Source organism: Chiloscyllium punctatum, chromosome 32 (genome assembly GCF_047496795.1).
Source record: "Chiloscyllium punctatum isolate Juve2018m chromosome 32, sChiPun1.3, whole genome shotgun sequence".
NCBI lineage: Eukaryota > Metazoa > Chordata > Chondrichthyes > Orectolobiformes > Hemiscylliidae > Chiloscyllium > Chiloscyllium punctatum.
Genome location: NC_092770.1, coordinates 68,744,871 through 68,756,371, shown reverse-complemented (window position 1 = coordinate 68,756,371; position 11,501 = coordinate 68,744,871). Strand labels below are relative to the sequence as shown.

The 11,501-nt window shown below is 41.7% G+C and overlaps 1 protein-coding gene across 2 annotated transcripts in view; it reads left to right on the top strand.

The window, feature by feature from the left end:
• The first annotated feature begins 5,994 nt into the window (after positions 1–5,994).
• LOC140458253 (sortilin-like) overlaps positions 5,995–11,501 on the top strand; it is a 118,594-nt gene continuing 113,087 nt past the window's right edge. Inside the window, exon 1 of one of the 2 annotated variants that reach the window (XM_072552623.1) lies at positions 5,995–6,477. In XM_072552623.1, coding sequence (XP_072408724.1) covers positions 6,208–6,477 — 270 coding nt within the window. In that variant the 5' untranslated portion in view covers positions 5,995–6,207. The remainder of the gene's footprint in view (positions 6,478–11,501) is intronic. The other variant, XM_072552622.1, reaches the window with a different exon arrangement.

Genomic DNA, 11,501 nt, shown 5'->3' with positions numbered 1-11,501 from the left:
TAAACTAGTAAGGTTGGGGGTGAGACCCAAGGAGATACTGAGGAAAGAGATCGATCTGAGACTGGTACAACTGAGAAAAGAAGTGAATCAGTCAGGGCAGGCAGGGACAAAGCAGAGAACAAGGTATGACTGATAAATTAAACTGCATTTATTTCAATGCAAGAGGCCTAACAGGGAAGGCAGATGAACTCAGAACATGGTTAGGAACATGGGACTGGGATATCATAGCAATTACAGAAACGTGGCTCAGGGATGGACAGGACTGGCAGCTCAATGTTTCAGGATACAAATGCTATAGGAAGATAGAAAATGAGGTAAGAAAGAGAGGGGGAGTGGCATTTTTGATAAGGGATAGCATTACAGCTGTACTGAGGGAGGATATTCATGAAAATACATCCAGGGAAGTTATTTGGTGGAACTTAGATAGAAAAAAGGGATGATTACCTGATTGGCACTGTATTATAGACCCCGTGATAGTCAGCGGAAAATTGAGAAACAAATTTGTAAGGAGATTTCAGTTATCTGTAAGAATAATAGGGTGGTTATGGTCAGGGATTTTAACTTTCCAAACATAGACTGGGACTGCCATAATGTTAAGGGTTTAGATGGAGAGGAATCTGTTAAGAGTATAAGAAAGTTTTCTGAGTCAGTATGTGGATGTACCTACTAGAGAAGGTGCAAAACTTGACCTACTCTTGGGAAATAAAGCAGGGCAGGTGACTGAGGTGTCAGTGAGGGAGCACTTTGGGGCCAGTGACCATAATTCTATTAGTATGAAAATAGTGATGGTAAAGGATAGACCAGATCTAACAGCTGAAGTTCTAAATTGGTGGAAGACTAGTTTTGATGGTATTAGGCAAGAACTTTCAAAAGCTGATTGGGGCAGATGTTTGCAGGTAAAGGGACACTGAAAAATGGGAAGCCTTCAGAAATGAGATAATGACAGTCCAGAGACAGTATATTCCTGTTAGGGTGAAAGGAAAGGCTGGTAGGTTTAGGGAATGCTAGATGACTAGAGAAATTGAGGGTTTGGTTCAGAAAAAGAAGGAAGCATATGTCGGGTATAGACAGGATAGATCGAGTGAATCCTTAGAAGAGTATAAAGGCAGTAAGAGTATACTCAAGAGGGAAATCATGAGGGCAAAAAAGGGACATGAGATAGCTTTGGCAAATCGTTTTAAGGAGAATCCAAAGGGTTTTTTACAAATACATTAAGGATAAAAGGATAACTAGGGAGCGAATAAGTTCCCTCAGAAATCAGCAAGGCGGTCTTTGTGTGGAGCCTCAGGAGATGGGGGAGATACTACAAGAGTATTTTGCATCAGTGTTTACTGTGTAAAGGGACATGGAAGATATTTAATGTGGGGAAATAGATTTTGACATCTTGAAAAATGTCCATATTACAGAGGAGGAAGTGCTGGATGTCTTGAAATGCATAAATCCGCATGACCTGAATGTAGGTTTGTTCGCAGAGCTGGAAGGTTCATTTCCAGACGTTTCGTCACCATACTAGGCAACATGTTCAGTGGTGAAAATGTGTTGCTGGAAAAGCGCAGCAGGTCAGGCAGCATCCAAGGAACAGGAGAATCGACGTTTCGGCAGTCCTCACTTTCTCCTCGAACATGTTCAGTGGGCCTCCGGGTGAAGCACCAGGGGCATTCTGTCCTTGTTACGGTTGGAGGGGTGGGGTCTGAGGGCAGAGGTGCGGGATGTGGATGAGGCACACATAATTCCTGCTTTCTATTTATATGTTTGGGTTTCTTTGGGTTGGTGATGTCATTTCTTGTGGTGATGCCATTTCCTGTGGTGATGTCATTTCCTGTTATTTTCCCCAGGGGGTGGTAGATGGAGTCTAACTTGATGTGCTTGTTGATAGAGTTCTGGTTAGAATGCCATGCTTCTAGGAATTCTCATGCATGTCTCTGTTTGGCTTGTTCTAGAATGGATGTGTTGTCCCAGTCGAAGTGGTGTCCTTCCTCATCTGTATGTAAGGATACTAGTGAGAGAGGGTCCCCATGGTCTGATCAGGTGTACCCTAGAACTCTGTGGGAAGTTTGGGGCCTCTTGCTGAGATATTTGCATTATCGATAGTCATAGGTGAGGTGCCAGAAGACTGGAGGTTGGCTAACATGGTACCATTATTTAAGAGAAATGGTAAGGACAAGCCAGGAAAATATAGACCAGTGAGCTTGACGTTGGTGGTGGGCAAGTTGTTGGACGGAATCCTGAGGGACAGGATTTACACATATTTGGAAAGGCAAGGACTGATTAGGGGTAGTCAACATGGCTTTGTGTGTGGAAAATCATGTCTCACAAACTTGATTGAATTTTGGGAAAAAGTAACAAAGAGGATTGATGAGGGCAGAGTGGTGGACATGATCTATATGAACTTCAATAAGGCATTCGACAAGGTTCCCCATGGGAGACTGGATAGCAAGGTTAGATTTCATGGAATACAGGGAGAACTAGCCAATTGGATACAGAACTGACTCGAAGGTAGAAGACAGAGGGTGGTGGTGGATGTTTGTTTTTCATACTGGAGGCCTGTGACCAGTGGTATGCCACAAGGATTAGTGCTGGGTCCACTACTTTTCGTCATTTATGTAAATGATTTGGATATGAACATAGGAAGTATAGTTAGTATGTTTGCAGATGACATCAAAATTGGAAGTGTACTGGACAGCCAAGAGGGTCACCTCAGATTACAAAGGGTGTTTGATCAGATGGGCCAATGGGCTGAGGAGTGGCAGATGGAGTTTAATTTAGATACATGTGAGGTGCAGCATTTTGGGAAAACAAATCAGAGCAGGACTTATACATTTAATGGTAAGGTCCTAGGGAGTGTTGCTGAACAAAGAGACCTTGGAATGGTGGTTCATAGCTCCTTGAAAGTAGAGTTGCAGGTAGATAGGGTAATGAAGAAGGTGTTTGGTATGCTTTCCTTTTCTGGCCAGAGCATTGAGTATAGGAGTTGGGAGGTCATGTTGCAGCTGTACAGGATGTTGGTTCGGCCACTTTTGGAACATTGCGTGCAATTCTGGTCTCCTTCCTATCGGAAGGATGTTGTGAAACTTGAAAGGGTTCAGAAAAGATTTACAAGGATGTTGCCATGGTTGGAGGATTTGAGCTCTAAAGAGAGCCTAAATAGGCTTGGGCTGTTTTCCCTAGACCGTCGAAGGCTGAGGGGTGACATCATAGAGTTTTATAAAATTATGAGGGGCATAGATAGAATAAATAGACAAAGTCTTTTCCCTGGGGTGGGGGAGTCCAGAACTAGAGGGCGTAGGTTTAAGGTGAGAGGGGAAAGATCTAAAAAGGACCTAACAGGCAACGTTTTCATGCAGAGGGTGGTGGGTATATGGAATGAAGTGCCAGTGAAAGTGGTGGAGGCTGTTCCAATTACAACATTTAAAAGGCATCTGGAATTGTATATGAATAGGAAAGGTTTAGAGGGATATGGGCCACGTGCTGGCAAATGGGACTAGATTATGATGGGATATCTGGTTGGCATGGACTAGTTGGACCGAAAGGTCTGTTTCCGTGTTGTACATCTCTATGATTATTTTTCTCATTATTATTCCCTTGCGTCTTGTAGCACCAAATCTTTGGTAATTTAACTCTACTGTCTCCTGCCCTAGGAGAAAGTGAGGACTGCAGATGCTGGGGATCAGAGCTTAAGAGGGAGGAGGAGAGCTTCTTCAAGGAAGGCATCCTTGCCCTATCACAGTCTTTTCCTTTTTTCGATCTTTTCTCACAGTTCCACCTTTCCCTTACCTAAAACATCTTGAACCATTACCAATTCTAATGAGGAATCTTCAACCTGAAACGCTGGCCCAGATTTTCATTATGGAAAGAAGGAATCTGAAAAACTCCCAGTTCAGTGCAGCCACTTTGGTAAAAACTCACCTGAATGGCAGGATCTTCATTCCAGGAGGCCCATGCAGGAAGGAGTTGAATGCATTGCCCTTGATTCAGGTCGGAGGTAGCCACAGAAGCTGCTGAATACCAGGCCCTGAGATTTGGGACTTATCCTCAGTTCTTTTGTGAAATATTGGTCCCTACAGCCCTCAATCTCACACACTCTTAACTACCCTCCTCCTATTGCTCCGTCAATGCCAACCCAGATATCCTCCTGGTCCTTTCTGGATCCTCCAATTCTCAAATGTCGAGCCATTAAATTTGATCCTTTCTCCTAAGATGCAGTCTGAAATGCTGAGTATTTGCAACACTTTCTGCTTTTATTTTAGATTTTGAGCATATGCAGTCCAGGTATTTTGGTTCTGTATTAAGTAATTTTGACTTTAGATGCAAGTGTAAAATAGCAATATCAATTCAGGTGCCTCTTACAGATTGCTCCTGACATTTATTTCCACTGATTTTACACCTATATCCTGAAACTTCAGAAGTATCAGGCCATGATAACATGGCCTGATACTTCTGTCTATCTGCTCTTGGCTTTGTAACCTCTATTATTCAGATGCTCCCCTGGTCAATGTAGAATGGAACATGGAATAGAATGTCTTATCCTTTTGAGCTGTACTCAAAATTAGTACCCAGATCATAATTCCACACCAGCCATTCATTCATTAATGTCTGTGAAATTAAAGCTACAAAAAGACATTATTTGAACCCACCTTCACCACTCCACCCCACTTCAGGTTACCTTCATGTACAGTGTATGTAAATCAGACTAAGTCAACTCCCACAAATGCAACAGTCAACAGATGTGAAGTTGGAAAAGCAGAGTAGGTCAGATTGCATCCGAAGAGCAGGAAAGTCGGGCCGAAACTTTGACTTTCCGACTTTTCCAATGCCGTTCTAACCTGCTGTGCTTTTCCAGCTTCACATCTATTGACTCTGGATTCCAGCATCTGCAGTCCTTACTGTCCCACAAATGCAATGTTTTACTTACGGCAATGACCAATGCCCCTGAATCAGAGGCTTTTTCTTTCCTGCTGACTTGAATTTGCGAGTCTTCCTTTTGAATTCTAAAACAGCCTGGGATTGTTTTGTTTAAAGCCTACATTTATTCCTCCGATTTTGCATGAAGGTTTGGATGCTTATTTGCATAGTGAGTCCGTTTGTCTCGAGCTGTTTTCTTTCTTTCGTTTCGTTTCCGTGACAGACATTGGGCAAAACACCATTTGTAAGTGAACAAGGGAAAATATTATGGATTCTTGAAATCTGCGTTTTGGGGTGGGGAACATTCATTGGGCAAGACACCCTCTGTCAGTGCAAAGGAGGAGGTAGAGTTAGATCTGAAGTTGGAAGTTCTCTATTTCTTTTGGGCGGGATACAACAGGGCATTAAATAGTTGCATTGCTGTAGAGAGCACAGGTCAGTGGGGTGTGTTGAGGTGGTCAAGGGGGGGGAACCGGGATATTAACAGAGCAATAACATTAGTTGCATTGCTGTAGAGAGCACAGGTCAGTGGGGTGTGTTGAGGTGGTCGGCGAGTGTAGCAGCAGCAGGAGGGACCGGGACATAACAGGGCAGTAACATTAAACAGTTGCATTGCTGTGGAGAGCCCAGGTCAGTGGGGCGTGTTAAGGTGAAAATGAGGACAGCAGATGCTGGAGATCAAAGCTAAGAGTGTGCTGCTGGAAAAGCACAACAGGTCAGGCAGCGTTGAGGAGCAGGAGAGTCGATGTTTGGAGCAAAAGCCCTTCATTGGGATTGGGATTGGGATTGGGATGGTGGGGGGGGGGGGTGCCATGATGTAACAGAGCAATAGCATTACATAGTGACATTGCTGTGGAGAGCCCAGGTCAGTGGGGCGTGTTCACATGGTCAAGGGAGGAGGAGGAGGAGGAGGAGGAGAAGAAATAAAGTCAACTCCGAAATTGGGGCTGGGACTTTGAGGAGTGAATGTTGGATATTGTTTTATTTTTGTTTTGTCATCACTTGGCTGCTGTACAGGTGACAGGTGCACTACAGGGAGCCTTTATCGCATCATCTCATAGTAACAGCCCAAGCCGCTTAGCAACCGGACACACGGTGCTGGCGGGCATCCAACTTTTAACAGCATCACCCAGCCCGCCCCCGATTACCGCTTTTTACTTCCTTGTTTCTCATGTTGTTTTGAGGTTTGTTTTATTTCTCTCTCCCTTCCTCATTCCCCTCCCTCCGCCCACCCACCCCCTTTCTGTATCGGTGAGGGTGTTGTTTTTTAAAAACAAAAACAAAATCGTTGTCTGTAAAGAAGGAATGGCCGCGGGTCTCGCCGCTTGCCGCCTCCTCGTCGCCGTCGCCGTCGCGCTGCTCTTTGGCTGCCCGGTGTCTTGCGACCACAGGAGAGACTTCCCCGAGTTACCTGCCCACCGAGTCGAGGTCTTCCAGCAGCTGGCGACCCTGAGGGGCGCCTCCCGGTACAAGCGAGAAGCCCCCCGCAGTCGCAGTGCCCAGCAACAGGGAGGGGTGTCCCTCTGTGGCACTGGGGCCTCAGACCAGGCCAAGTTAAACAAAAACACCCACAAGGTGAGTCCTCTTTATTAACTGATGACTTTTCTAGGATTGACTTCAACCCCCCCGACTTCAACTTTCATTGCTTTCAACACATCTCTGGTCAGGGTTTTGATTTTTTTTGACAAATGTGGCCAAGTTAAACTAAAACACCCACAAGGTGAGTCCTATTTACTAACTGAAGACTTTTGACGTTTCCACACTTCAACCCTTGCCACTTCCAACAGATCTCTGGCCAGCGTTTTTTTAAGATTTCTTATTGTTTTCTGACAAATGTGGCCATCAGGTAATAACTGTGGGGTCACAAACCAGCCCAAGTTGAACAAAAACACCCACAAGGTGACTTCTGTTTACTAATAGTTCCGCAGAACACTTTAGCACTGACCTTTCCCACCTTCTCTCCAATCATTTTCAACAAATCGCCGGTCAGTGTTTTGATTTTGTTTTAGTTTTAACAAATGTGGCCACCAAGTAATTACTCTGGGGCCACAGACCACAATAAATTAAACGAAAACGTCCATAACGTGAGTCCTGTTTATTGTCTGTTCACCAGAAGACTATTTTAGGATTGATTTTTCCCACCGTAATTCTCTTGTCACTCCCAACAAATCACACGTCAGTGTTTTAATTTTTTTTCAAGTTTTGACAAATGTGGCCATCAATAATTACTCTGGGACCCCTGACCAGGCCAGATTAATTTTTTTTAAAAACCCATGTGTCTTGCTTATTAACCATTCAAAATTAATCAGCAGAAGTATTTTAGGATTGATTTTTTTCCCACCCCTTTTTCCTCCTCATTGGGACAACTCTCATCACTTTCAAAAATCTCTCCTGTCAGTGTTTTGACAAATGGCCACCGATAATACTTTACACACAAAGTTTGTAACTAGAACATGCCGTCCTTACTTGGGGTGGAACACTCTCGGATTTCAAATTTCACTCGCTTTGGAGTGAGTCTTGTTCAATTTTGGCTTGCCAGCACAGCCTGTTGTGTTGCGTCTCAGCTCTAAGTGAAATTGATCACAATTGTCCTCTAAACAGACATGTGTTGTGTATCAACCTTACGCCTGAATCTCATTCCTAACAACTACCTTTACTAGGGCTCAGTCACAGCTAATTTTAGTTTAAAGGAACTTGTGTAATAAACATTGGTGTCCAGCCCACATACAAGTGCTGTGCCGCAGGTAATTATTAAATGGTGTGACTCTGAGAATAAAGAGTGAGCTTTTTAAAGTTATTGATAATTGAGGATGACCCTCCGACACAATACCAGATTATGTGCATGATTAACAAAAAGTTAAATCCTGAAGTTATTAAAATAAGCAGTTATTTTGAAATGTTAGATAGCATTATTTTAAGACAACAATATGGAATCAAGGCAGAGTTGTGATAAAGATCAGCCACGATTGTCATTGAATTGCGAAACAGGAGATGAATAACCTATTTTGGTTGAACGACTGTTTGCTTTTAATGAAGGGAATGTTTTACTCTTTGTAATGCATGTAATTCAGGGTACCTTTAATTTACTCTGATCTGTTGGTATTACAATTTGGTACATTGTTTGCTTGAGTTTATTTTTCTAACCCTGATTTGAAGATGTTAAAAAAAATGATGGTACTATGAATAAATATTAAATTGAGGTATGGTTGGTAATATTATCCTGATTGCTTTGAACTCTAAACTGTGAGAGAGTGCACTGTAATAAGTATGTTGCATAGCATCTTGGTGTAAACAGTGTAAAAGTTCCGTATGTTAGAAGCACTTGATAAAATGGTCAGGCTTTTGACTTCATCATTTCTTGTATGTACAAGCAAAATAAGCTGTTTAAGTATTCAGTGCTGTTAGGAGTGGGGAGGGGTGTTCGTTTAGACTGTCATGTTAATCCTAATGATTGGCGTCTCGTCTATCATGACAATGTTGGTTCAGATTTTAGCTAGAACACAGTTCTTTTTGCTTGTCAAACAGTTCTGGGAATTACCAACAGGCGATTGGATGATGAAAGGCTTTTGAAGGTGGAGGCATCAGGTTTTAAAAATAAAATAAGGGTAGGTAAGTTAAAGGCTTAGATTTATATTGTTACTTTCACAATATTGAAGCATTCCAAAAAAGCACTTAGCATCCAAGTGCTATTGAAATCTATTTACTGTTGGACTATAGGAAATGCATCATGAAGCTAAATCCCATATAATCTAGAATCATAGAATCCGTACAACGTGGAAAGAAGCCATTCAGCCGATTGAGTCTGCACAAATTCTCTGAACAGTATCCCAACCAAATCCCAGCACCTACCGTATATTAGTAACCCCTGTTTTCCCATGGATAATCCAGCTTACCTGCACATCTCTGGACTGTGGGAGGAAACCAGAGCACCCAGAGGAAACCCAGAAAGACAGGGAGAATGTGTAAACTCCACACAGTCACCCAAGGCTGAAATCAAACCTGGGTCCCTGGCAATGAGGCAACAGAGCTAACCACTGAGTCATTGTACCAGGTTATTACTTCAGTAATGTTTTGAATATTGGCCTGTACAATGAGAAAACTTCCTGCTCTGCAAGTAGTGTGATGGGACGTTTTATGTGCACATGGAGTCTCATTTTATGTTCCATCTGAAAGGTTGTGTGTAAAATCACCTTAATGCTGCACTAAACTGTCAGCCTTGATTATGTGCTCAGGTTGATGGCAGCAGACTTGCATCTATAACCTTTTAGTGGTGGTGAGATTGTGACCATGATGCCAAGGCAGACAATATTAGGTTGTCTATGGTGTACATTAAGGTTCTGATTCATGTGTCTGCCCTTCATGAATTTGCTTATCCCCCTGTATTTACTTGACTGTGAATCTAATTTTCACTTGGCTATGGTTTAAGAACAGAAAAGTATAAGGGGAAAAATAATCCAGTTTCTGGAATCAAAGTGCAAACTGCACCTGAGGATGAACAGTTTGCTATTTCCACCATTTGCAAAAGTCAACAATATTGTGACGTTTTCTTGCACAGCCTCGCTTGCAAATAATGAGACTCTAGTACACATACTATTGTGTTAGCAAATATATATTGGGCTACATATGAACAGGTTTAAGGACTTTGGGGTATGGCATTTATATTTTGGATATTTTGAATATACTCCCACAGTATGACATTTCTGCTATAAATTTTCAAGGTTTTAAATATGGGCTGCCAAGCATGTATGAGACAGCAACAAATCATGAACTCACATTATAAACCATGAGAGAATGCTAAACCTTCCTGACAAGCTCCCATTATTTCTTTCTTTATATTTGTTTACTGTTTGGGGCTTGTAAGCTGTGCTCCCAAACAGCTTCTTGCCTTTTATTATTTTTGAGCCCAATCCAAATAGCTACCACATCCTGGTTTTCCGAACTTAGATTGTTCATCTCAATTGTGCTAATACCATCAGTAATTCACACAGCCACTCTTCTGCTTTTCCTACGACCTTCTGTCTTTTCTAAATGTCATGTAACAATTAATATCAAGTTAATAATTATGTCATCTTGCAACTTCCTTAACATGTGACTTTTTCATTGGAAAACTGGTTGATGTAATCATAGACTATTTGGATACAGTTACCTGTTTATGGTATCTTTTGTGTGTTTAATGACAGAAAGCAATGATTGAAAGATACTGCACTTGATCATTTGATTTTAACTAAAACTATATTGTAGCATGTAATATTGGATACAATTTCAATCAATGTTATGGTGAATTCTATTTCCCAGTGTAAATGGCCGCAGCATGTAAGAATGGCAAGTCTCCAGAATAAAGATCACAACCCGTTCATATTTAACAATCCTGGAGATATTTCCAGTCACTATTAAAAAGCCCCTCTGGAATGCAATTAAGAGATTTGGATACTGCCATGAGTTACAAGCAAGTTTCATCTGATTTTCTGAAGTCAGCTGGAACTCAGATTGTGATGTCTCTTATTAAGACGCATACATATTCAAACCAGCTGATATTTATAACATGCAATTATTTTTATTACATTTTACAATATTGATATAAAATATTTATCTATGATTCACCAGTATGGTAAAGCACAGTTTCAGTGCAGCACGGCCCTTTGAATGATTGCACATTGGTGCTTCTGATGTAGTTCAGGTATTCAAACCAGATTTGTTTACCATCTTGCTCACTTAGCCATGATTTTTTTTCTTTTCTTGAAGGGATTGCCTCTGCTGGGTGACAGTTTAATTAGCACCAGTTTTCTTAAAGTATAGTTATTATTTCGAATTACACAAAAAGTTTAGCAGATGATTAGTCCATTTGGTCCAACTTGCCTATGTTAGTTTTTATGCTTCACAAGTGCCATCTCCCTCTGCTCTTCATCTCAGTCTAAACTTCTATTCTTTTTTAATTTGTTATGCATCTTCTATTAAAGGCATCTATGCCATTCACCTCGAATGTTCCTTGTGATAGTATTCTAACTGCTCTCTGGGTGAGTGGGTTTTTAAAATGAATTTCTTTTGTATTCATTAGTAATTTATCTGATTTTGTTGAGTAGTTCTTGTCTGTGTCAGCGACTAGGATAAGGACATCAATGATGCCCAATGCTCTTCACACTTAAAATACACATAAGTGCATTTCTGGACATTAATCAGTAGCATGAATGCTGCATGGTTTTCTTTTCCCCAACCAGCCATCCTACCACTGAGATCAATTTGCTCAACATTGATCAAGGATTGAACTAGATTTGCTCTTGGAAGATGAGAGCTTTGGTTTAGTGATGGCATTTTTGCTTCGCATTGACAATGTCTGCGTTCAGGGACCTGACCTTTTTAATTAAGATTGACACTTGAGTACAGTATCAAGGGAGTTTTGCACCGAGATGTTATCTTTTTGAATAAGATGCTAAACAGAGAGTGCATCTGCCCTCTCAGTTGGATGTAAAAGATCCTTTGACACTACCTGAGAGAGAGCCAGGCATTCTCCCACATACTGGATTAGTGGTGCTGGAAGAGCACAGCAGTTCAGGCAGCATTCAACGAGCAGCAAAATCGATGTTTTGGGCAAAAGCCCTTCT